Here is a 27907-nt window from a genome sequence, read left to right on the forward strand (position 1 = left end):
GTCATATGGTAACTATGTTTAACCCTCTGAGGAAGTGCCAGATGGTTTTCTACAGTGGCTGCATCATATTACATTCCCACCAGTAGAGTATATACAAGGGTTCCAATTTCTCCACATCCTCACCAACACTTGCTATTGTTTCTTTCTGATTATAACCATCCTAGTGGATGTGAAGTGGTATCTCATTGTGGATTGTGATTTTGATTTGCATTTCCCTGATAACGATGTTGAGCATCTTTTTATGTGCTTATTGGCCATCTGTATATCTTGCTTGGAGAAATGTCTACTCAGATATTTTGTCCATTTGTTTTAGTAATTTAACTTTTTATTGCTGAGTTGTAAGAATTCTTTATATATTCTGGATACTAGATCCTTATCAAATACATGCTTTGCAAATATTTTCTCCCATTCTGTAGGTTGTCTTTTCACTGCTGCCCATTGAAGCATAAAAGATTTTAGCTTTGATGTAGTCTAACCTGTCTTCTTTATCTTTTACTTTTGGTCGACTGTGCTTTTGGTGTAATACCTAAGAAGACTTTGCCTAACCCAAGGTCATGAAGATTTATGCCTATATTCCCATCCAAGAGTTTTACAGTTTTAGCCCTTACATTAAGGTCTATGATCCATTTTTCATTAAATTTTGTATATGGTATGAGGAAAGATCTAACTTTCTTCTTTTGCTTGTGGCTATCCAGGTGCCTGACATCATTTGTAGAAAAGACTGTTCTTTCCCCCATTGGATTATTTTGGCACCCTTGTCAAAAATCAATTAACTGTAAGTTGAGGATTTATTTCTAGACTATATATGGTAACTTTTTATTAGATACTAGACATTGTGAATTTTAATTTGTTGGGTGTTTGTAGATATTTTTGATTTCCCATAAATATTCTTGATACTGCTCTTGGATGCAGTTAAGTTACTTGTAACACTTGATCCTTTAAGGTCTTGCTTTTAAGACTTACTGGGCAGGACTAGAGCTGTTTAGTCTAGGCTAATTACTATTTATGACTAATTATTCTCCACTACTGAGGTAAGACTTCTCTGAATTCAATACCCATGGATAATGAGGCTCTCCAGTATTCCCAGCCCTGTGTGGCCATCAAGCACTGTTTTCTCTAATCCCTCTGGGTGGTTCTTCCCCTGACCTGGGGTAGTTTCCTTACATGCATGTGCTGATCAGTACTCTACTGAATACTGGAGGGGCGCTCTCTGCATATCTCCAGAGTTCTCTGTGTCTGCAGCTTTCTCCTCTCTACTACTCTGTCCTGTGAACTCTAGCTGCCTTGCGTTCCCTGAACTCTAAGTTCCAACTCCTCAATGCATGGATTCTGTTAGGCTCTGCCTGGACTCCCTGTCTTTGTGCTGCAGCCTGGGAACTCTCTCTAGGCAGTAAGTTGAAGCAGTCGTAGGGCTCACTTTGTTTCCTGTCTCTTGGGGATGACTGTCCTTTATTGCCTGATGTCCAGTGTTTTTAAACTGATGCTTCATATATTCTGCCTGGTTTTTCGGTTGTTCCAGGCAGAAAGGCAAAGCTGGTCCCATTACTGCATTGTGGCGGCTTTCTGAATCCTTTGAGCAAGGCAGAGGGAGACACTTTCCCAGAGTGTCCAGATTTGTTTTACGTCCTTCATTGAGAAGACAGAGTCCAACCATCATTATTTCATTTTAAAGGTTGGGAGACTTAGGCAATGACTCAAGTGGTGTTAAGTGGTATCTCATTGCAGCTTCTATTCTCTTCAGATGGGAATGTGGGAGTGAATGAGATTAAGGCCTGCAAAACTCCATTTAGCCTGCTCAACACCGTGGGGAAATACTGAACCTGAGAGTCAGTCTGAGATTACACCTTGACTTTCCCAGCAAGCCCCAATACCTCTGAGACTAGTTTCCATCTGCAAAGCACACTGAAATTACAGAGCACTTCACCTGGAGGATCCTTGTTACCCTCATTCCACACCTTCATTCAGTTTCTCAAAGACAGTCCTGGGATCTGCCACGTCAGATTCTTGGGAGGGGTGGGGATGTGTTGCTTAATTAAAATGCATTATCTCAGTGGTTCATAATTGGCGGGAGGGTGAAGGGGAAGCACACGTCTTCTCCCCTTTGAGACTGTCATGACGGCTATGGATCTACTGCACAGGGAGGGGGGAAGCCCACATGATCCAAACACACAGCATTTCTGCATACAATTCCAGGTTCTTAACCTGACGTCTGCTCTTCCTGTGTGACTTCATTCCCACCCCCAGCTTCTTCCCAATCTTTCTCCCAGGCCCAAAGCTCTCTTGCCCTGCAGAATAACAGATCAGTAGTCTCCTGGACAGTTTCATCTGGCTGTACCACCTCAAACTCCACAAGCTCCAAAACTGAACTCATCTGACCCGCGAACTTCTTCCTGCTCCAATGCTCCCATCTCAGTGGTTACTTACTTCAGGCTAGAAACCTTGAAGTCCTCTTTGACCCCCCCTCTCCTGTAAGTCAGTACCAAATCCTTTCAGTTCCACACCAAGCTCCACAGCAGCAGAGTCTGTGTCCATTATGGATCCCCATCGCCAAACAAAGTACCTGGCTCGGAACAGATGCTCAACAAGTATGTATTGAGTGAATGATCACATCTCACGGCTGCATCCCTACGCCTTGCCTTAGGTCTCCCTCGGCTACTCACTGAACTTCCCCTCCTGGTCAGCTTCCACCTAGTAGCCAGAGGCATCTTTCTAAAACACAGACCTCTGTCACCCTACTTTTTTTTTTTTTGCGGTACGCGGGCCTCTCACTGCTGTGGCCTCTCCCGTTGCGGAGCACAGGCTCCGGACGCGCAGGCTCAGCGGCCATGGCTCACGGGCCCAGCCGCTCCGCGGCATGTGGGATCTTCCCGGACTGGGGCACGAACCCGTGTCCCCTGCATCGGCAGGCGGACCCTCAACCACTGCTCCACCAGGGAAGCCCTGTCACCCTACTTTAATCCCCGCATGGCTCCCTATGATTTTCAGGATCAAGGCTTTCCCCTAAATGGTTCCTGCTCACTGCTCTGGCTTCATCACTCAACTCTCTCCAACTCCCATTGCTCCAGCCGCCCAGAACTCCTAAGGGACTCACACGTGGAAATGCTGTCACTCTTTTCCACACTCTATAGAGCCCGAAATGCCTGGTCCCTCTCTTTGCTAACTCATATTCATCCTTCAAAACTCACTCAAGCATCATTCAGGAAGCATCTCCTGCCTCACAGGTCTTGGTTACCCATTTGAGCATTCTTTCACTGTGGTCCCAAAGCTCCCAAAGCACGCCCAAATCACAGTAATGATCACACTAAACTGTACTTGGGAAGTCACTAGTCTGCTCCCTACTTGAGGGCAGCGACCCTGTCTTATTTGCTCTAACAAAATCCACAGTAGATACCCAATAACTGTTTGCCATGTGAATGAAAGAATGAATATATTAGTAAGAGTCCTCCAGAGAGGCAGAACCAGTAGGGTGTGTATGGGTACATGTGTATTCCCAAACAGAGAGAGAGAGAGAAGATTTTATTCTAGGGAGCTCAGTCTTTTCTCTCAGGCCTACAACTCATTGAATGAGGCTCATCCCCATTATGGAGAGTGATCTCTTTTATTAAAAATCTACTGGTTTAAATGTTAATCATATCTATAAAGCACTTTCACAGTGACACCTGGACTGCTTTTGACCACACAACTGGGCAGCACAGCCTAACCAACTTGACACATAAAATTAACCGCCATAATGAATAAGTTTCTTCTCTCTGAGCCCTAGCTTCCCTATCTGTAACATGAAGAGCTGTGGTGATGTTTTAGGATTCTACAAAGAAATAAATAATTAGATAACATCTGAATTAGACTCTATAGTTTAAAGCACTTTCACTCACATTATATCATTTAATTCCTATAACAATCCTATCAAACAAGTAAGTTTATTACATTCTTTCACAGATGAGGAAATCAAGGCCCAGAGAAGGGAAGAGATTTGCTAGTAAGCGACAGAACATGGACTAGAGCCTGGGTTTTCTGACTCCTAGTCTAGAGCTGATCCTTCACAGCCCAAAGAACCATCTTTGAGAGTTGATAGAGAGAGGAAGTTGCCAGGAACAAGAGGCTGAAGCAGAAGCAGAGGGGAAATTTTTGCTACAGATACTGAGAGCGAGACCATAACAGCAGGATGTCAAAATCATCCAGGTCAGGCCAATCTAGGAATTCCAGGATATAATTTCTCTTCTCCAGTTGAGAGGATACAGGTATGGCCAGGGCTCAACACTGATATATCAAGAACTAACTTGGGTTTTAGGATAAATTTCAAAAAATAAGGATGGCCAAAGACACATGGTTAAAGGTGGCCAGAAAAGCTGTGTCACTGCTCTTTACTACCCAGAAGTCATACTGCATTTAATGTTGCCAGAATATTCTCTTATAAATCTATTGCAAAGTTAGGCCTTCATGTTATCCCCAAAGGTATGGAAAAACCTTCAGTGGAAGGACTAGAAACAGAGCAAGGCCTTCTGGTAAGATGTTCTATTTATTTTGACATGGTATTACTTACAGGACTCTAGAAGATCAAAGCTAAGTTTAACAGTAAAAGGCAGTGGGGAGAATCTCAAGACCAGAAAAAAAGCTGCAAGCTAACTCTGCAAGACTTGCCAAGAAGCTAAGTGTCCCAAGCACTTCCATTATTAGGAGAGCTAATTCCTTGCTCTTGAGCACTCCTCATGGTTTCTCATTCTCATGTATTTTCCCTCTGTCTGGAGCTTCAGGGGAGAATCCATTTCTCTGCCTTCTTCAGCATCTAGAGGCCGCCTGTCTTCCTTGGTTTGTGACCCCCCTTCACTGTATCACTCCAACCTCCTGGATCTGTAGTCACATCTCCTGCTTTTTACCCTGATCTTCCTGCCTCCCTCTTAGAAGGACCCCTGTGATTACATTGCCTATCTGGATGATCCAGGATAATCTCCCCATCTCCAGATCTTTAATTTGATCACATCTGCAAAGTCCCCATTACCATGTAAAGTCACATATTTCCAGGGGTTATGACCTGGACATTTTGGGGGGGCTATTATACGCCTATCACAATGAGTAACGAGCATGCTCTATTCTACTTTTAAATGTTTGAATAAAAATCTACAAAAGAAAATACTTCTTTGACCCCAAGACCCCAGTTACTACAAGAATTTGGAATTTATACTCCTTTACATAGTACAGATAGAAAAGAGACATGGCCTGAGGAATTTTTTCTGTGGTTCTTATTTCCACTTCCTCATCTCCCATTCTCTTTAATCCACTCCGGTTGGGTTTTTAACATTCACCTCTCCCCCAAACCTAATCGAAGCCACAAACAACCTCCAAATTGCCAAATCACTGTCCTCATCCCATGTGAAGTACTTGACACAACTCACCACTCCCTTCTTACCATAACATTTTCACTTCTAGGCTTATACTCTCCTGGTTTTACCTGTCTTCAACACCCATTCCTCCTTCGCATGATCTTAAGTGTGGGAAGGCCCCAGGCCCCGTATCTCTTTTCTATCTACACTCTCCCTAGGTGATCGTATACAGTCATGGGCTCCAAATATCAACTCTATACTGCGGAACCCCAACTTTATATCTTAGTCCTGATCACTCCCCTGAGCTCGAGTCATGTGTCCAACTGCCTGTTTGTGCATCTCATTAGGCCTCTCAAACTTGTCTAAGACAGAAGTCTTGATTTCCCCACCCACCCCAAACCTACTCCTCTCCTGCATTTTACCATCCATTCAGTTGCTCAGGCAAAACCTTAGGAAGGAGTCACCTTTGATTTTACTCCGTTCCTTTACTCCCTGACACCAAATGCATCAACGTGACCTGTCAGCTCAACCTTCAAATTAGCCCCTGTATCCAACCTCTCATCATCACTACCATCGCTACTATCTAGTCCTAGCTGCCATCGTCTCTCACTTGGACTTCTTTAATGGTCCTGATTGGACCTCCCTGCTCTACTCTTGCCCCCACTGTGATCCATGCCCTACACGTTGGGCCCATAGAGCAGCAAAGGTTCACTCTTCAAAAGAGAAGTTAGATGACATGTGATTTATGCTTAATCAGTGGCTTTCTGTTACACTAAGGTGAAATTCAAATTCCATGACCCACAAGGCCTAGATGATCTGCCACTTGTCTCTCTCCTAAACTCATCTTCTACGACTTCTTCACTATGCACAAGCCACCTGGCTTTCACTCTTTTTCTTCTTTCTGTCCCTAGAATGTGTCAAGCATTTCCCATCTCAGGCTTTGCACTTGTTCTTTCCTTTCCTCAGACCCAGATGTTTGCATGACTAGCTCCTTCTTGTCATACTTCTCAGCTCAACATCTCTTCCTCAGAGAGGCCTTCTGCAACCCCCTAAATTAATTAAAAACCTAACTCTCCCCATCCCCGTCCCCCAGTATCTCATTACCAGCTCCACTTTTTCACTATGTGAACTTAGCTTGCTGACTTACTGTCCTGTTTACTTACATGTCTGTCTCACCTCCCTTGAATGGGAGCTCCTTGAAGGCATACACCATCTTTTGTCTTGTTCAGTGCTGAATCCCCAACACTTGGCACAGGTTAAATGTTCAATGGATACTTTTTCAAATGAATGGCTCAGCATTTTTTGGAATAAATGTATGAAAAGAAAATTTGGCTTAATGTCAGATTATTACGTAATTCTAACAAACTAAGATTCTGATTCAGTAAATATGGGTGGCGTACAGGAATTTTCATTTTAACAAATACCCCAGGAGACTCTGGGGCAGGGGTCCACAGACCATACTTTTGAGTAACACTGATTTATTCATTCTTGCAAGCATTATGTAGGTAGGTGGCCTAGTTTTAAAGAGGTAAATTGAGTGTTAGCAGAACTGAGTCACTTGCCCAAAGTTCATAATGAGTCAGAAAGTGAATTCTAAGAAGAAACAAGAAATTCTAATTAAAAAATAAAAAAGTTAATCTTACATGTAAGTTAAACACACACACACACAGATTACCTCATCTATTTTATACTAGTCATAATTTCTTGACCTTCATCATTTGTTTCAATCATTAAAACAAAGACTAGACTTTCATAACTCCATCTGAATGACTACAATGAATTGTTCAGATCAAACAAGAAATATTTGCTTAAAGGACTCACCAACAGAGGAAAATGAGAACATTGAAAGAAAAAAAGGATTAAAGAAAATGAAATCTTAGCTTCAAAAGTATACTGTGTTTATAAAAGAGAAGTAATCATAAGTTGCTTTGAAGGAAGATTTGCCCTCCAAAATGATCAGAACAGGTGGGATGTTTGAAGAGTAATCAGATGCCACTTTCTGACATAGCATTGCACCACAGCAACAAGGGGGTGGTGATAGTGGGGGGTGATCAAATTAGACTCAGGTTTGACTAACAATATATGCTAAGTTTGACAAGTAAGGCTGCCTGTACTAGGAATTTGGCAAGCTGTGCTCCTGTTCACCCAAATGACATTTTAAAGCTCAACCCTACTTCCACAACAAAAAACAATCCTCACTGAATCTACTTTTTCATTGGATAAATTTCAATAATCAGAACTTTTGAGATGATCCTGGGCAACAGGCCACACTTACAGAGTAGCACCTTGACTAGCTCTGAATAGCAAATAGAACACATATCAGATCCAAGATCTACTTTTATTAAAATCCTGGTTAAACTCCAGAGCATTTCCAGATGTCAAATCTACCACAACGATGCTCTCAATTCCTCGAGGCATTCTCTCCCTTCCTTTTACTTGCCAGTAAGTCTTGCTTTAAGCTCACCTTTTATGGATGGAATATGGTCTAGCGCAGCACTGTTCAACAGAAATATAATGCAAATCACGAATGCAAGCCATGTAAATATTGTAGTAGCCACATCAGAAAAATAAAAACAGATGAAGTTAATATTTTAACCCCCAAATTACCATTTTAACATGTAATCAATACTTAAAAATGGAGATTTTTTGGGCTTCCCTGGTGGCGCAGTGGTTGAGAGTCCGCCTGCCGATGCAGGGGACATGGGTTCGTGCCCCGGTCCGGGAAGATCCCACATGCCGCGGAGCGGCTGTTCCCGTGAGCCATGGCCGCTGAGCCTGCGCGTCCGGAGCCTGTTGGTCCGCAACGGGAGAGGCCACAACGGTGAGAGGCCCGTGTACCGCAAAAAAAAAAAAAAAAATGGAGATTTTTTCATTCACACTTTTGGACTCTGATATCTGATATCCAGTATGCATTTTACAGCACATCTCAATTTGGACTAGCCACATTTCATGTGTTCAGGGGCCACATGTGAGTAGGGGCCACGGTACTGGACAATGAAGGTCTAGAGCCTTGCTACTCCAAGTGTAGCCCACAAATTAGAAGCGCTAGCATCATCTGGAAACCTGTTAGAAATGTTCAATGTCAAGCCCAACTCCAGATTTACTGAATCAGAATCTATAGTTCAAAAAGATCCCCAGGGGACTTCCCTGGGGGTCCAGTGGTTAAGACTCCTCACTTCCAATGAAGGGGGCGTGGGTTCGAGCCCTGGTTGGGGAACTAAGATCCCACATGCCACACAGTGTGGCCAAAAAAAAAAAAAAAATCCCCAGGTGATCTGCATGCACAATAAAGCTTGAGAAGCACTGGTCTAAAGTGAGTCGTTGGTCTCAGGTTCTTCATCTGATAAATGGAGGTGATAATCCTTACTTGGCAGGACTATCGTGAAGATAATTGGTGGTTTACTTAATAGACCTAATATTTGAGATTTTAATGAATGGTAACTATTATTTAAGAAGGCCATGTAATAGAGTGGGCTTTACAGCTGGACAGAAAGAAATATAAATTCTGGTTCTTATAAGCTCCGGACCTTAAACAACTCACTTAACTTGAGGCTGGGCCAAACCGGAGTAGTAACAAATGACGCTAAGCTGCCTTGTTAGTTCACATGGCCTTTGTCCCAAACCAAAGTGTTACTTCCTGTGGCTCCAGTCTATTTTTCACAAGGAGAACCTAAGGACAGCAAAAACGTTTATTTGAAAAAATTACTATGTATTGAAAATATACATTAGAAATTATTACATACTTCCATAGCATTCCCCTCCCCCACCACAAAAGTAGAAATATCCGCTTGCTATGCTAATGCCATAGGTAAATTCAAACGAAAAGGAAAACATCATCAGCCCCCTTTCCTCGTACATTAGAGTTGGAGGGAAAAATGGTCAACTTATACCCGCCAATCAATAGGAATTTAACAAGTCCCAGTCTTCCACAGCAAGACACACATATTTCTGCTTTGAAGACTGTGAAGAGTTGCTCTGTTCCTTCTCTGGCTCCTCGAAAGCTCTCTTCTTGCTCTTCTTTGACTCCTGGCTTGAGAGGGCTTCGTGTTTCAACAGTGGTCCATGGCAATCTGGGGCTTTCTCTTTATAAAACTGGAGTTTCTCAGAAGAATTCATGTGGGCGTCTGCCAGGTGACACTTCACTGGGGCTTCTGTTCGAGCCCGCTTCCCATCTGTAAGGGTGACAAACGGAAGGGAAATGAGCTTTCCTATGCCACTGCTAATGGCTGCCTAAGTCCAGAAAGATGATCCAAGGGAAGTGATAAGAGCCCAAACAGGGTGAGGTTTGGATTAATTTTATTCCCTACTGAGTGCCCTGTAAAGTAACTTACAGCAAATGCACCAGCATAGGTTGAAGGTATGTACTCACACGAGAGTATCACAGATTTGGATTTAAATCTCAGATCTGCCACGTGCTGCATAAATGACCTTGAGCAAGTGACTTGTCTGAGATTCAGTTTTCTCATCTTTAGAGGGATATAAAACCTATTTCATAAGGGTGATGTGAAGATAAAGTAACATAAGGTGCTTAGCACAATGCTCGGCACAATAGTAAAAGCTTGAAAAAACGTCAGCTATTATTACTCAAAATCTGGACTTGACTCTGTCTTCTAAAAACAGCCAAGTTTGGGGCACAACTCTAGCAAATGATACAACCTTATCCTATATTTTTTGGTTTGCCCTGAATTTTTCTTATTTTTCTACCTTTATTTTTCCTTCACTTCGATTTCATCCTTTAACTCCTTAGAGAAAAAAAGTACGGTAAAATACACATAACATAAATTTAGCATTTTAACCATTTTTAAGTGTATAGTTGTGGCATTAAGTACATTCACATTGTTGTGCAAACATCACCACCATCCATCTCCAGAACTTTTTCAGCTTGGCGAAACTAAAACTTGGTATCCGGAAACTAAAACTTGGTATCTATTAAATAGTAACTCCCTACCACTCCTCACCTCAGTCAGTCCCCAGCAACCACCATTCTACTTTCTGTCTATATGAACTTGACCACTCTAGGAATCTCATAAGAAGACTCATACAACATTTGTCTTTTTGACTGGCTTATTTCACTTAGCAGAATGTCTCTAAATTTCAGCAATGTTATAGCATGTGTTAAAATCTCCTTCCTCCTTAAGGCTCAATAATATTCCATTGTATGCAAATACTACATTTTGTTTATCCATTCATCTGTCAATGGACACTTGGGTTGCTTGTCCCTTTTGGCTACACTTTTAATTCCTTTTTAATGTTCTATATCCATCTACTTTTGTACCACTGCAAATTTTTTCTGGAACAAGATGGGATGTCAATAAGCACATATGTACATACATACATACATTTAATAAGTTATTTTTCTGGTGCTGGTACTCAAAGCTAAGTGTGAACTTACACTGTAAGCTGTGTTGACAGAATACAAGTCTCAGTGATCTAATTAAGTCAATACTATCATAATTAATTTTCCCACTGAGTGAAGATGAGCTAAGTGCTTTAAGGGCAAATAACCTAAGGGCAAAACACTCCAAAGGAAAGGGAATTTCTCACAGAAATGCTGAGCAGCTGTTCCAGGCTCCGAGGTTTCTCGTGGCTTCACAGCTTCCGAAGTCACACGCTCCCACTGCAGAACAATCTAAAATGTATTTGGAAAGATTTGAATCCAAACAAAATCTCAAGCTTTCCTTGGTCCCCACCCCTCTCTTTCCATAAACACAAACCCCCATGGTAATCTTACTTCAGATGACGGTGATAAGAAAAAGAACCAAGTCAAGTTTGGATTTTCTGTTTTAAGGCATGAGTTGGTCAGAATACAAACATGCTGGATATACATACTTGCATGTATGTATGACTCAGAAAAAATCTACAAAGCTGACTCCCTATTTTCATCTCTATTCCAATCTAGAAATAAACTGCATATCCTTAAACTAAATACTAAAATTTAAAACCTTAGTCATAATACTTTTCACACATTCCTAGACTCACTTTCATGCCTTAAACTATACCAACTATAACTCACTCTTGTACGTGTGTGAAGGGACCATGTTTCCATATTCTCATGACACTTCATGATCAGTTTCCATTTTTTTAAACTGCTACAAATGTATTTTTATTACCAGCTACTATAAATTCTTTTGAAAATTTGGTTTAGTATAAACTACACATAAATAAACAATTATTTCACATATAGCACAAGTAGCAAGAACTTTAAATTCAGCACTTCTCATGGTATGCAATGAAATGATCATAAAAGAAAGTCAAGACAAACATTTTCAGGTCACAGAGGCAGCACAACACATAGTTTAAGAATATTGTTCCAGAGTTAGTTCCACCACTTACTAGCCAGGGGACCCTTGGCAAGTGATTTAATTTCTGTCTTTCAATTTCTTCATCCGTAAAATCGTGATTAATAATAGTACATAGCCCACTGGGCAGTTGTGAGGATTAAATGAGATTAACATACATGAAGGGTTTAGCAGTGTCTGGAATATAGGAAGCACTCAATAAATCTTAGTTGTCAGCCCCTGTATGATACCTCCCTGAGCATGGAAAATGGGGACAGATCTAAAAGAATGCTAAGATGAACTGAATCTGGTGGCTCAGGGGACAATAAGGAAAACTGTGCTTCTACTAACAGAAATAAGAATGTCAATTAGGAAAAGCTGTTTGGGGATGGGGAAGAAGAAGACAAGCCTGGTTCTGGACAAGCTGAATTTGAGGTGCCTGGCAGAGATTTACGGACAATATTTAGGAACAGGTCTAACGTGTAAGAGAAGGTGACATCATTCCCGCAGGGACAGTAAAGGCTCTGAGAACAGTTCAGATCACCAGGAGAGTGGGTGGAGATAGACGAGAAGAGGAGAAGAGGAAATGAGGAATCAGCAAGAGCTAAAGGGAGAAGCGAGAAAGTTAGGGGATACTGAGCAGGAAGGCCAGAGAGAAACAGCATAAGGCATGCATGTTTATATCAGAACTGCAGAAAAGCCAAGGAAGGTGAATAATGAGATCACATGCCACCTTCAGGACGACACCTGCAGCAGAGCTGTGAGGGTCAGAACTAGCTTACAAGGGATTAAGAACTGAGTAGGCAGTGAGGAGGTGGGAAGATAAGAAAAGAAAACAGCTCACAATCGCAATGGGGGATAAAGAACATGTGAGAATAGAAGTAACATGTTTATACACATAAAGAAAATGGCCAACAGACAGTGAGATTGAAGATGTAGTGGTGGGGCAGTAGAGGGAAATAATTATTAGTAAAATATCACAGAGTAAACTGGAGATCTCAGGGAACAGAACTGAAAGGAAAAGAGGCCACTAAAGGGCTTATCACTGGAATAAAGAGGCATACCTGTTCCCTTAGATAGGAGGGAAGTGGGGTATGTTGCAGAATTGTAGAAATTTTGAGACAGAGGGAAGTAAAGGACTCCTGTTAGATGGCCTCATTTTTCTGTGTCACCTTCTGAGAATGAGGCAGGAGGAGGATGGAGTCAGCCTGAAACAGTTTCAATAAGGATCAACAAAAGATAGATAAAGCACTGCTGCCAAGCCCTAGGGCCCAGCTGAGACTACACGGTGCTTTCAGTCCAGGCTGTTAGGTATTTTACTTCATCCTTAGCTCTGCAAGAAAGGTCCTGGTTTCTGCATTTCACAGATAAATAAACAGAGACTCAAAGTTGCCTTAAGTCATATCCCTATTGGGTTGCTGAACCAGGATCCCAAACTCAGGCCTCTGACCCTACAGCCTATGCTCTTTCCACCATGTCACCTGCTACCATAACCAAACTACATCAAGCCCTTGTAAGACCATCCCACCCCTGCCCCAAGTCTACTGGATGTATCTAGGATTCTTCCAGCACTATAAACTTTGTCTGGCAATGAACTGTTGTAATTATTTCAGCATGCATTTTCACCAACTTCAAAGTGCTTCTGAAACACTGATTCACCAGCACCCCTTCTTGCTTACTTATAGGGAGGTGATGCTACAATCAGGTGGTTGGATAGGTCCACAACCATGCGTTATTGCTTGGAGCCAAGGAGGGATCGAGATCAAAAAGTTTGGTGGTTCCTCTAGGCCTCCAGCAATAAACATTGGTTTAAAGTATCTGAAGGAGAAAGGCACCAGCCACAGGGAGGCCGGCATCTCCTGGTGCTCTACTCCTTGGTTACCTTCTGACTCTCTACTTAAGTCTGTACTTTACCAACTTAAGGAAGACCATCAAAAAGACAAGAGAGCATCGAAGTTCAGCTAAGAAGCTGAATATGGAAGGGCTCAGTGTGCTCAAACTAGCATAGTCTGATCTGGAAATATGGCCTCAATATGTGTCACCCGTGTTTCTGCCAGTACTTGGAGGATATCGGCTTCGTTGAGTTGGACTAAGTGAACTTCCTTGAATCGTTCATCTAGGACATCTACCTTTCCAAACAGTCCTAGTTCTTTGTACATAAAATAAAAATTTTAAAACTTCAAAAAGAAAGAAAGAAAATGGGAGAGCTCAGGATAAAAAAAGATGTTTCTTCACTAAGGCTCTAAGAGTTAAGAAATTTGCCCCCCAAAAGGGAAAGAGTTAGATTTGAATTCTTATCAGTGTGACTTATTCTCTTTCCAGTATACACACACTGCTAAGAGGATCTGTCCTTGTGAAGTTGGGTCGTACTGCTTTTTTGCATAGCAAGCAAGAATTCATTTATGTTCTGAGTCATTTATAAGAAGGCGTTTTCTTCCAGGTCCCATACGGATGAAGCACAATCTAGTAATTAGAGCATGAGATTTAAGGACTGGCATCTAACACCTTTTCTTAAGTAACTGGGTTAGTTACCAGGCCATCAGTATCTCGGATTCGACTGAAGATGACAATTCAGCCAAGGAATACCAAGAGGATTAACATTTGTTCAAGTGTTGAATAAGACACTTGGAATTAAAATGAAGCCACATTAACTGTAGGAGAAAATATCTGCCTTACCTGGTCAGCCCAGCCCTCTGTCTTGCAGTTACTGTGATCAAATTCCTTCAAAGGCACTTTGGAGTGAATGAGACCTATGTGGGTCTGAAGCTTGTGTTTGACAGCTTTGACGTCCTAGTAAGGGAAAACCAGAACACTAATGCACACACATCTGGTTAACTCCTACTTGCCTTCAGTAGGAAATAAACACCATCACAGATCCCAGTCCTTTCTAAATGCCAATTAGCAGAAGCAAAATATCAAATTGTAAGTTTGGAAAAGCAAGAGAAGGGAGTAGAAGTCTTACCTTGAGTCCCGTCCCAGAGATATCTAAGCAGTTTAGTTTTCTAAAAGAAAAGAGGTATCCAATTCCTGCATCTGTGATATCAGGGTTACCTAAATGTCAAAACATAGATAGTATTCTGTTATAGTTATAAGTATTGCTACAATGCCAACAATAAGCTCAGGAAAAAAGGCCAAAAAATGATAAAATAGAAAATACTGAGTGAACAAGCTTTTCAGAGTAAATTGAATATAGAAATCTTATCTTTCCTATTGTAATGTGAAGGAGCTACGCTGGATGATCCTTAAGATCCTTCACAGCTTTAACTTTCTAGGAGCTGGGGGTTAGCAGAAAAATTAATGAACCAGATAGTTATTCCAAAGGGTTTAATTTGGAACCACATGAAAACAACATACGTAAACATGTATTAGAATGGTATATTAGACTTTGTTCACAGCCATTTTACGTCCAAAGTAAAAGATTTATTTTAAAAAGATTTTCAAGGATACTGAGGCACAGAGACTATTAATGTCTTACTAACCTGCATTTTTTTTTAATCCTTTCTTACATATCACCATCTCATATCAGAGAGTACTGCATTTAGCACTGAGTCCTAAAGACCATGAGCACAGTGCCTGGCACATTGTAGACACTCCAAAAATATTTGTTAAATGAATAGACTTCCCTGGGAGGAAGGGAGGGCATTCATTATTATCTTCATTTCACACAAGCCAAAACCAAGGCTCAGAGAGGTTAAATAACTTGCACAAGGGCACACAGTAGCAGAGCAAGGAGTGTCCTCTGACCTCAAACCCCTGCTCTATTTTTTTGACACCATACCATCCTGCCACATATTTAATAAATGCTCAGTTAAATCATAAATGATCTTACCATCTTTCTACTACTGGAGTCAATAACTGGTTCATTCTGTGCAAGTTATCAAAACTGTGAATTTCATCCTGATTTTCACCAAGCAATTATTGATAAAAAATGACCTAGCTGACAAACACTATAGATCAGCAACTCAAAGAAAGTAAAAATGAGCCAAACGTCCTTCATATATGCTGTGAATATGATGAAAGGTCGCCATGTCTGCAGAGAGTAAGTGGTATGGGTGAATCTGTAAGGGCTTTTACTACCTTACAGAGGTGGCACCATGCCAGGAAAGGTATTTGGCCAGGAGTCAAGAGCCTCTGGCTTTAGGTCCTGCTCTGCCGTTAACTTGTTGTGGCACCTAAGAAAGTCATCTCCCCTCAATTTTATCACCTCTCAAACAAAGAGGAAGAACTAAATGATTTCTAAGTCCATTCTTCCAACGTTAATCATCTATAACTTCTAATAAAACTTACAAGATAAATCTAATAATGTTAGATTTTCAAGGCCTCTTTTCATCACTCGAACTGGTGCCGTCATTTTCCGCACCCCGGCATCAGATAAACAATTATCCTTCAGGTGGAGTTGAGTTACACTAGAAAACAAAGTCCATAAGTAAATTACTTAAAGAGCATTTGAGAAAGTCTAGTCATGAGAACATACTTTCATAAATTTCATTCAAAAATATATCTTCTAACCTCTGCTATTTCATACATAATGCATTTAATAAAGTTAAAGATATTTTGGTGCTACTTCAGTTGCTAAGTGAGGGTTAACTTACCGATCAAAGTGTCATGTAGTACTAGTCTCAGATGGCAGAGGGCACTAAAGGTATATGATGGAATGAGGTAAACAGGGACTGCATTAAGGATATAAATACACTTGTTTATCGCAAAAGCTGCATTCCTGACAAATGCTGTGTGAAAACCAAAACCACTCTAAATATACTGGGAAAGTCTGCTAAGAACTCCTATGAGAATTCTTTATGCAAAGCACAATTCTTTCATTCTAATTATTTTATAAATCCAATTCTCAGATTGGGTTTATAAGGTACAGACATAACCCAATCCATTCAGCTAACCTGTAACTGGTGTTATTAATGTGTTCCACTGTCCCACACTCAAGAAATCTGAACCTTTACTAACCTTGTACAAAAATACCTTTGTACAAGATGAACCGGTTTGCAGGGCAGAAATAGAGACCCAGCTGTAGAGAAGAAACATATGGACACTGAGGCGGGGAAAGTGGTGGGGGTGCGAGTGTGGGGCTGGTGCTGGTATGAATTGGGAGATGGCGATTGACATATATACACTAATATGTATAAAATAGATAACTAATAAGAACCTGTTGTATAAAAAAATAAAATTCAAAAAAAAAAAAACCTTTGTACAGGGCAGTAGGTAGGTGTCACTGTCCTAGGCAGGCCCCAAGAAACAGGTTAGACTCAGGTTTGTAGTACTGTTATCCTTCTGGGTGTTTATTAAACCACAAAGGAATCCATCTGGGCTTCTCTCTGCTGGCCATACTGAGATCAGTCGGACTATTTGTGAATGGTATGAACTGGATGATTTCTTTAAATTATGGTTCTTGAAAAGGATTTATTTGGCTGTCTTTTAATAGTTCACATTTTAAATAATTTATAGTTCATTAGCAGTTAAAATAGAAAATGATAATGATTGTAGAAACTGTATAACTTCTCATCTCTTGCTAGAATAAACCACGGCAAAATCATTTTTCAACACAGGTAGCGTCAAGTATTATATGTTGAAATAAAGTTTATTTAGGTAAAGAACCTAGTGACTTACTTTCCTAAGAGTTGTCCAATCTATACTGCTTGTACCAAGTAAATGAAGATTGAATCGTTTTAGAAAAAAGAATTAGCAAATAAACACAGGATTGGGAAGTAATCAACATTCTTCAAGATGATCCCAATTGATCATCTTTTAAAAAAAGAAACAAAACAATTCATCTACAAATGGTGGCAGGTCAATACCTAGACAGGGCCTCATTGGTGAGATGTTCTAGAAGTTCATGCTCATCTCCAAGCTTGCAACAGGATAGATCCAGGCAGGTCAGCTCCCGGAAAGACTTAATCTCCTCGAGTTTTTCTGAAATCACCAGATATCTGTGGGGCGTGGAGAGCAATCAACAGCTTTTCTTTTCCTTCTTTTAAAACATCACCATTTGTGGCTTTGTGACACATCAACATTCCATCAGGACAAGATACTATGTAATAAGCAGACTTTACTGATTACTATGTAGGCACAGGTTGAATTTTTTAAGCTAAAAATCTTTTTACGTGATGGTGGAATAAAAACTTTAAATAAATAAATAAAAACATATGAGCAAAGGCAGGACACGAGAGAAAAAATCTTCTTTGTTATAAGTCAGACAGACCTTGGTGTCAGTGCTGGGATTTCATCAGAGAATTTCCAAACTTTAGAATACTCGAAATTTTAATCACTCATTCCTTTAAGGTTGCTTTTTATCTAATGCTCAGTATCTAGTGCTTTGAAAACTGGAACAGGCCAAGAATTCTGGGTTCTAACCAGCACATCCCCAAGAACACACCAAGATATATTTGACAGTCAGGTTTTATCTTTTCTATTCAAACACAAGTTTGAGTAGCTGCCCACGTCACTGTGCCACTGTTATCCTGCTAACTTTACTCCAAAAGTATGTGCAGCATGACTATTATAAGAACTCACTCTAAACTAGATGGTTATTAAGGCAATCCTGTGAGCATGAACACTTTAATTACACTGGGGCACCTTGCCAATCTGCTATCGGGAAGTATCAGGAGGCCTCTGGAGAGGAAAAGAAGATCAAAAAGACACTGCACAGCCCAGGCTATGGCCTCCACCCTGCTTTCTAGTTGTCCATCTATTTCATATGATGTCAGTGAGAAAAAATGAAAAGGGATTAGAAGTGACAGGAAACAGGAGAGGAGTCTAAGAGAACAGGGAAATGCTTGTGGGCAAGAGCATGCCTTTCTCATCCACTTTTCTCATGGATGTCTAGAAGTTTCCACAGTGAGATGGTAAGCTAGGATCAGTGGGGTTATACTTAAAAGTGTTCACATTTCGCTACTGTTGCCAGCATCATAATTACCAAAAACAGCACTGAATAATCCAAGGACAAGAAGGGAGTTAGATCTCTTTTCTTCCTACTTCCAATCAGAATAAGATATACTGAAGCTGATCGCTGGCCTGACTGCTGGGTACAGATGGCCTGGGGCACTGATACCCCCTCTAAGCTGCCTGGTGACTGAGCTCAGCTGGGTACACAAATGAACCTTATTTACTCAGACATATTTTAATTGCATTGTAAATAAAGCTGCTGTTTTCCATCTTCCAATCACAGAGTTGAAGTGGGTTAATGGGAATTTGGGGAATTACTGGCAATTACAGAAAGGAAAACACACATCCTTTGATCAGTTAACCAAAAGATATTTAGTAATTCTGAAACAAGGGTTATCTGGGAAGGACACAAAAACGTATAACATGATTAACAAACATTACAAAAATCAAAGCTGAGAAACGAACATGCAAAACCACAGACACTACTACATGCTTATCTAGGACGTAATTGAAGCTCTAGGGTCTCGCTCAAAATTAGTCTTACAACTTGCCCCTTAAAAAGTTCAGAAGAGTATAGTGGAGAAGCAACAGAAACAGCACAGACATTTTAGTGTCAGACCTGAGTTTGGGTTCCAGCAATGCTAATTACTTGTATGATTGTAAGAAACTTACTTAACCTCTGTGAGCCTCAATTTCTCCAGCTAGAAAATGGAGCTGATGATCACTTCCTTTAAGGACTATTAAGAAAATCAGAAAAAATGTTCCAAAAGTAAATGGCATCTCATAGGCCCTCATTAAATGGTAGCTATTATAATTACTTCGGTTACACAGGGTGATATTTTAAGGCAAATACTTGCCTCCCTGTGACCACTGGTGGGATTAAAAATCACAGGGAGGAGACAGCTTTGTAGGGTTGAAACCCAGTTGCAAAGACACTGGCTTCTCCTTTTGGCAGGCAGCTTTGTGACCCAACCCCACAAAGCAAGTGCCTGTACCTACACGATTATCTTATTTTTCAATTATTTTCTCAAGCTCTTTCCCCATGACCTGAACCCTTTCATGCTGGTGAAAACTTTGCTGCTGCAGCTTCAGCTGAGAATTGCAAATGCAAACCCAAATCTCCTGCCTTCTTCCTATTTTCCTTTGAGGATTCAAAAGAAGGCAAGTTTTTGATCACAACTGAAAAATCTTACTCTTATATCTGAATAAGGCAGCATTGTCTTATTTGTAATTGTTGCAATAAAATATGAGCCAAAAGATTGCTAAAAATGTTTCTTATATTTTTCTGATTATAAAAGTAACACACATTCCTTGGAGAAAAAAATTAAGAAAATCTGGAAAACTATAAAGAAAATTAAAACCAACTTCAATCTCATTACCTAAATTACATTTCAGTGGGCTTCTCTTTTTTCCCCCCCTATATATGCAATACATGTAAATTTTTCTATTTTTTTTACAAACAAAATTGGGATCATACATATAATTTTAATTTTTTTCATTTATTATATAATGAACATTTTACCACACCATTTTAAATGATCTTTGGATATTATCTTAAAAGTTATACACTATTTCATTATATGAATGTACCATAATTTATTTAATTAATTTCCTCTTGTTGGATATTCAGCTTTCAGATTTTCACTATAACAAATAGTACTACAATGAACACCCTTATGTAAGGTATTTGTTCTCATATCTGATTATTACATTAGAAATTAGAACAGACTCTTAATAAATGGAATTAATGGGTCAAACAAAAGATATGAATATTTTTAAAGCTTTTGATACATATTGCCAAGCTTCTTTCCAGAAATGCTACATTAATTTATGTGCTCATCAAATGTGAATGGAAGTGCTATTCTCATCCAATTTGACCACTGGAACAGTGTGCAGACATCACAAATGGATAAAAAGCATCTTCCCTATTGTGAGAAATACTTAAGGTATAATGGTACGTGGAGGAAAAAACAGAATACAATTTATAGATAGAGTATATTCCCAAATGTATAAAGATATACATAATGGTATACTATACTATCTTAAAAATCTACACATATTGATGGTAAATGATTTTCAAAATATGTGAAGAAAGTGCATACCAGTGTGAGCACTGTGTGTGTGCTGCCGTTTGTACAACAAAGGGGACAGCTATACATGCATGTATATGTACAGAATTATCTCTGGAATTATGTAAAAGAAATTGATAACAGTAGTTGCCTCTGGGGAAGGGAAACAGGAGAGAGATGGGAGGGAGGCTTATGTTCCACGTTATACCTTTTTGTGTTTGTGTTTAAATTTTCTGTGTATTTTTTCAAGTTTTTCTTTTTAATTAGTAGATGCCTTGAAAGTCATTTTACACGATGGTGGTATAAAAATTTTAAATAAATCAATAAAAGTATATGAGCAAAGGCAGGTGATAAGAGAAAACATCTGCTTTGTTAGAAAACAGACAGACCCTGGTTCTGGTGTTGGGACCTTACTGAAAATTTCCAAACTTTAAGACACTTGAAATTTTAATCACTTATTCTTCTAAAGTTGCTTTTTATCTAATGCTCAACATCTAGTGGTCTGAAAACTGGAATAGAGACAGGAACTTTGGTTACTAATCTTCACATCCCCGAGAGCATACCAAGAGATATTTAGCAAATCACATTTTCTTTTCTGTTTTCTCTTTCTAGAAAAGTTGGTAGAGGAGTATTTACTACCTAATGGAGGAGCTGTGGAAATCAACTAATCCTTGTAAAGTGTTTTCAAAATAAACCTAAGTGTTGTCTGGGAGGGTAAGGGAGAAAGACAATGATTTTTCTCAAAATGGCCTACCACTTCGTGTATGGAAATTCTGAACTCAAGGGCTGTTTGATGGGGAAAGTGCCCAAGCCCACTAAGCCCCGTAGCTTGACAGAATTCACACACCCAATAAAATACTCACTATCGTAATCAGAACACCCACCTGTTTCGCAAACACAAGGAGCAAAGCACCAGACTTCCATAGGCCTCTGTAAATTTCTGTAAAGCCCTCAGCCCTGCACCTGGCTCTGTGAATTTCTGTCTGGCTTCAGCAGCAGAGAACAGCTTTTCAGCAATCTGCTCAGGGAAGCCAATAAGGGAATCAATGTGATCAACATTGTCAGAGATGAAGCCCAGGACGAGGCTGAAGAGGGATTTGGCAGAGTACCGAAGATTCCCCTCCCGGGTGTATGTGAAGATGAAATGATCAGTCTTCTCTTTCTGTGCAGTATCATCTTCCCTGTTCATGCAAAGCTCCACCGAAAAGCCTTTGGGAAAAAGTCTGAAAGGCCTTGGCTTCTGCAGGCTACTCCTGACACCATCCAAGGCCAGATTGACCATGTGCAGTTGCCCATTTTCTCGCACGTAGACGGGCCCTGGGTCCAGGTGGTTTTCTGAGTTGAGGTAGTAAGACATTGCCTTGGTTACAACTGTAAAAGCAAGGCACAAGGAAATCAAATCCAATTAAAATGCCATTTGTAACGTGTAACTTCATCTTGCTGTGCCCAGAGCTTTATGAGCTTTCCAGGCAGGCCCTGTAGCTGATTTGGGGAATCAAAGCTTACCAGTTGCCTGTGAACTATGGCACTGGAGGTTACCTCTATTACCTCGACCTGGAAGCCCTTTCCTATGCTTCCCCTTTTCTTGTCTATCTGGTGAACTCTTATTCATCTTTCAAAAGCCAGCTCAAATCTCATTTCTAAAATTCACTCTAAGGGAGTTATCACAGAAGTGGTCAAAGAGTCACCTACAAGGAAAGTCATGGCAGCACAGCTGATATTAGCAAAACAACCGAAAATAACCTAAATGTTCAACAAGGGTGTTATTATATAAATGATGATACGTCCATACCATGGAATGTTATGCAGCCATTAAAATGATAAAATTTTTTATTGATTTGCAAATTACAAATTGTACACGTGGAATTTACTATTTCTGTTTTTTTTTAACTAATTTATTTTTATTTATTTATTTTTGGCTGCATTGGGTCTTCACTGCAGCACGTGGGCTTTCTCTAGTTGCAGTGAGCGGGGGCTACACGTCGTTGCGGTGCACGGGCTTTTCATTGCAGTGGCTTCTCTTGTTGCAGAGCATGAGCTCTAGGAGGCGAGCTTCAGTAGTTGTGGCACATGGGCTCAGTAGCTGTGGCTTGCAGGCTCTAGAGCGCAGGCTCAGTAACTGTGGCACACGGGCTCAGTTGCTCCGAGGCATGTGGGATCTTTCTGGACCAGGGCTCAAACCCGTGTCCCCTGCATTGGCAGGCGGATTCTTAACCACTGCGCCACCAGGGAAGTCCAACTATTTCTGTTTTTTAAAACATGTTTACACACAGAACAAAGGCTAGAAACTAATAACTCCCTTGCTACCTTGGCACCTTCCACACATTTCTTTATTGCACTTGGCTCACAGTTCTGCTACTGATTTATTTCTGGGCGTGTTCTGCTGATTTGAGCTCCTTGAGAGCAAGGATCATGTTTAATTCATCCACCCTAACAACATAGTGCTCTGGCATGTAATAGTCCCTGAGTAGATATTCATGGAACTAAAGTTTACTCCTTTGCTAAACCTTACACAGACCACAAGCAACATGGTTTTTTGGATCCACAAATAAAGACCTCCACCACAAGAGCTAACTAAAAGCTATTAAGGTGTGATGCTTCCAAGGGCTAGAATAGCTTTTAGTTAGCTCTTGTGCCTTAACTTCTTCAGTTAGCTGGCACTTCCGAAGTAAGGCAACATATCAAAAACAGCAGGGTAAAAAAAAAAAAAACAGCAGGGTATTTATGCAATCATATGGGTGACATTTTGTGTCCAAGCGCTAACTGAAATAAACACTTGCTTTCCTGAGGAACTGTGAGGTTTCAAAATATTCGAGAAATTGCCAAGTTAAATAAAATGAAAGTATATGATTATTATTGCTACAATTTTTAGGTAACACTTAATATAATATAGGTCAAAAAGCCGCTATTATCTCTAAAAGACTCTGACTGACTTTTAGAGTGAACAAACCCAGTTTCTTCTGCATCAATGCAGGGCTAGGATGTAGCTCTGAAGCCACTTAAAAGTGTCAACAATCAATCAAGTCAGTGATCAAAAATGCTGAGTCTCTGGAGATCAAACACTGATCCTGTTTGTGGGTATCAGTATGATCCATGTTTCTCCTGAGGATAATTATGTGTATAAAAGCACATCAGAAAAGAGGGCCCTGCCACGCCCGAGAGCCTCACTCTTCCCTGCTCATCTCCTTATGCCCTACTCTCTGGCTAAGCCATACGACCCAGGTAAGTTGGCTGTGTTCTTGTCTCACTGGCCCTTGCACATCCTGCTCCTTTTGGCTGGAACATCCTTCTCTGCTTCCCTGACCTAGCTAACTCCTAGTTACCATTAACACTCAGCTCAACCACCATCCCTCTCCTGAGAAAACTTCCTAACCCCTGCACTAGTGCACACATCTGTCTGGTTTTCCCAGAGCACCAATGTCTCTTTCTACATAGCACCTCGCACTGTGTACTGTCCATTCACTTGCTAATATTCCCAAAGCTGTGAGCCCTTTGAGTACACGACACTTAACTTGATTCATCTCTCTTTTCTTTTCCAGGCCCAACACAGAGCCTAGCTTGAATAAGTCCTCAACAGATATTTGCTGAACCAAATGAAGAGGAAGGGTGAGACCTCAAAGGGACAGACTTAGTACTCTGAGCTGCAAGGCCTGCTGATACTGTTGCTAGGAGCCAGCTCCTCTACCAGGCAACAGCTGCAGACTCCTCCCCCACTCGCCAGACCCTTTTGCAGGTGGTAGAAGCAAAGAGGATGATGGGAGTATATTGCTACTGGTACTACCAGGGAGGAAAAAAAAATCTAAAAACCAGAAAAAAAAAATTGGCTGGCTCTCATAACCCATACTCTCGCCAGTATTCAGTGCCTGCTGCCGAGGAGATACTTCACTTATTCTAAGCTTTTCTTCCAGGGGTAAGCACCTGGCCCCTTCAGTCTCACAGAGTTTAATCTTGATAAGGAGATAAAGCAGATCCCTTTCGGTCTTTATCTCTGGATTTGGACATTCAGAGTCCTACTCTACCTGTAGACCAGAAAGTAGATACCAGATATGGCCCCAAACAAGAATGACTTAATTTTAAAAGTAGAAAGACAAATTCCATGGAAGATAACATATTATAAGTAATCAGCACACTATAAACTTCCTGGCAACGAAATAGGGTCTGCCTATCTGTAGTACCCCTAACCATCACCTGCAATAGTGTCTTCCATAAACTTTGGAGTAAAATGGACAAATGGATGAATGGATGACCACTTCCGGTGAAAATCAGAAAAATCTGATTCCATCCAGCAGAGGGCACAGGCAGCTTGGGACCAAAGTGAGGACACTTACCCAGGCTGCCCCAAATCCTGGCAGCTCCGGCTTCCATGGATCATTTTCAAAAACGGCACAGTTCTGGCTATATTTTACTTTTAAATTACTCATCAAATGCTAGTTCTCTTTCTAAACGATGAAAAAAATCAAATATTTCCTGAAGAGTAAGCCCACATCATCTGTCCAGAAACCCCAAGGGCTCTCTGTTCTTCAACTATGATACTTGAGGAACTGACCATGGTCAGGAAATCCTGGTGACCTTTGATTTCTACTACTAAATTTGTGCATCTTGCACTCTCACAATAAGGAGCTTCCTGAGAGTTTGTGAAGTACTATAAAATGATCTAAGAATTGAATTAATGTTTAAGCCTTTCAAGGTTAAGAACCATAAAGGTGAGAAAATTCCAAACAAAGCTTCTGTAACTTGACTTTGCTTGTGCCTGGCTGTTACACAGAGTGGTCTATTATAAGGGAGCCCCTCAGGAGACAGGGCCTATTCTATACCATGGCACAAATACTACACGAACTGGAAAATTTAAGTAATTGGTATGTGAAAGAATAACAATGTCCAGTGGAGATCTGTATTAGCTATACTTCATATTAGAGCGACAGAGTAACAGGGCATTCTGATAGCCTCTAAGCCTGTCTCCAGAGAGGGAGTTTTGTAACCCATAAAACCTCATAGAAAACTATTACAATAGTGCATGTTCTAGTATTTGGTCACCACAAATGAGCCAAAGTTACCATGAAGCATGTCATTTCATCAAATGAATAAGATGTAGCCTTACTACATTAAAAACTCAGTTCTCTTCAGCCTCTTTGAATAAGAGGCAAGATAAAATAATTGATAACTAAACAGCTTTTTAGATCTTGAAGCCAGTTTGCCAAGCAAGACTCATGACTATCCAGTCAAGTGGACTGGAAGGACAGAGTCAGGGAAGCAGACAATTAAAATTGTGAGCTGAGTCTATGGATATCTAATTTGAAAAGAAAGAGAAGAAAACGCCTAACTTTAGTAGGTAAAGTAAGTTAACAATCCCCCAGGAATATTAATCATAGTAAGATTATGATGATAACAATAGTTGGTGTGAGAGCTACCACTGAGTTGCCAAGCACTGTTAGGCACTATATTAAATGATTCCTGTAATTCTCAACAATCCTATGAAGTCAGGATCACCATTTAACAGATGAAGGCGCTCAGAGACGTAAAGTAACTTACTTAAGAAACAGAACTAATAAGTGGCAGAGCCAGAATTCAATCTCAAGGCTGTATCACTCCAAAGCTCAAGCTCTTGCCACTGCATGATGCTGTCTCTCAAGAATAAAAATATGACATCAGCCTTAAGGATAAAAAAATGTTAAAAATTAATCTCACCCACCTGTTGGATCCCTCTGGTATTCACTGACTCAAGCTGGGGGGGAGGGGTGAGAGAGGGAGGAGATTAAAAAAAACAGTGGACAACTGAGGAAAGAGTTGGTGGGAACAGAGCCAGGACAGAGCTACACTGAGGCCTCCCCTCCTTCCTCTGCCAGGGCAGAAATTACCCAAATCCACACACCAGGAAAACACCTGTCAATCCATGGCCGTCATCCCAAGGCTGCAGACACCCTTGGTTTATTTGAAAATGCAGTATTCTGAAGAAAGTTTCTAACATAAAAACCTGAACAGAAACTAGTTCCAAACCACCAATAACCAACTAACAATCTCAAGTTTATTGTTCTGGGTCACCACCATTACCCAGTTTTCAACTCATTTCTGTTGTCCTATAACTTGCACTTTCCTACCTGCCTTCTCACCATACCTAGCTCCTTATTTCCCCTTAGAACAGGCCAATCTCTCCTACACCCTGACATTTCACAGCTTTTCTACCTGCCAACTCTAAGCTTCTCACACAAGATCCAATCTCCACACCAAAATTCCTAATCCACCCCCTTCACCCACGCCCAGCTCCCCTGCCCCCACCTCTCAAACCTCACGCCCTTCCAATCCTTCCATCCCTTCTGAAATACGGCTCCCTGTCGCCCAGCTGCAAGCCCACCTTCACCTGGCTCTCCTTCCTCCCCCCCACACCATTCCACCCGCGCCCTCTCTAACCCCCATGCACTCTTCCTCTGTCCTTCACCATGTACTCCTCCCTTCCTCCCATTCTGAGATTCCCTCTCCCAGGACCCCAAACTCTCCATCTTTTTCCTTGTCTTCTGCCCTCAACCTTCAAAATCCTTCACGCTCACTATGCCCAACTTCACAGCCCCAACAACTTCTCCCTGCCCCCAAAACCCCACCCCTTCTCCTATTCCCATCCTAGATCCTTTCCTCCTTGCACTCCTCTAATCCCACTTTTTCCCCCTCCCCAGTACTGCAATTCTCCCTCTCTCTCTAAATTCCCACGCATGTCCCTCCCCAAATCCACCCAAGCTAATCCTGCTCCCTTTTCCCACCCAGGCCCCGAACCCCAAGTCTCACACGCCCCCATACACTACCCCAGCACCCCAACTCCACCCTTAAACCCGTCTCTGACAACCCTAGACCCTCACACCTTTCACCCAACCACACCCCAGCCCCGTCCTTCTCGGTCTTCCCCTCCCCCCATTCCACCCCTCCCTCAAACCTCACACCCGCCCCCACTCGCAGCCCCGGGCTCGGTGAGCGGCCCAACCCGCGGCCGCCACCTACCTGTGCCCCTGCCTGGGGCAGCCAGCAGCAGCTCCTCGCTGACGGCTCCCTCCTCCCGCGGCGCGGCTGAAGGGGGAAGCGGCTCCGCGCCCCCGGCACAAAGCTAGGGAGGGTGGGACAGAGAGTGTGCGGGAGAAGGGAGGGGGCTGGGGGCGACCTGCGCCTTGGGACCGCGGGGCCCTCGGGGGCGGGGGGATGGCTGGGCAGGGGAGGCGCGCTTGCGCGATACCCGGCATGAGGGGCGGGGTCGCGCTTGGAGGCGGGGCCGGACCCGGGGCTGGCGACCTGAGGGCCTAGGGCTCTGAGCAGGGAGAGGTGGGGACTGCGCGTGCGTGCTCTTGCGAGGGCGGGTCCCGTGGGTCTCAGA

General features: G+C 41.6%; 1 protein-coding gene across 2 annotated transcripts; it reads right to left on the minus strand.

Moving 5' to 3' along the window:
• Window positions 1-8993: 8993 nt before the first annotated feature.
• On the minus strand, window positions 8994-27750 carry LRRC42 (leucine rich repeat containing 42). Of its 2 annotated transcripts, XM_033435455.2 has the most exons (9): window positions 27541-27750; window positions 26246-26278; window positions 21441-21927; window positions 17401-17532; window positions 15884-16002; window positions 14559-14647; window positions 14273-14386; window positions 10863-10947; window positions 8994-9490 (listed from the first exon to the last, which is right to left on the minus strand). In XM_033435455.2, exons 3-9 carry the CDS (start codon window positions 21911-21913, stop codon window positions 9216-9218), a joined length of 1287 nt encoding a protein of 428 aa, XP_033291346.1. In that variant the 5' UTR covers window positions 21914-21927; window positions 26246-26278; window positions 27541-27750; the 3' UTR covers window positions 8994-9215. The 2 variants fall into 2 exon arrangements, with proteins under 2 accessions (XP_033291346.1, XP_004273872.1); XM_004273824.3 differs by lacking the exon at window positions 26246-26278.
• Between the last annotated feature and the right edge of the window lie 157 nt (window positions 27751-27907).

Source organism: Orcinus orca, chromosome 1 (genome assembly GCF_937001465.1).
Source record: "Orcinus orca chromosome 1, mOrcOrc1.1, whole genome shotgun sequence".
Lineage (NCBI taxonomy): Eukaryota > Metazoa > Chordata > Mammalia > Artiodactyla > Delphinidae > Orcinus > Orcinus orca.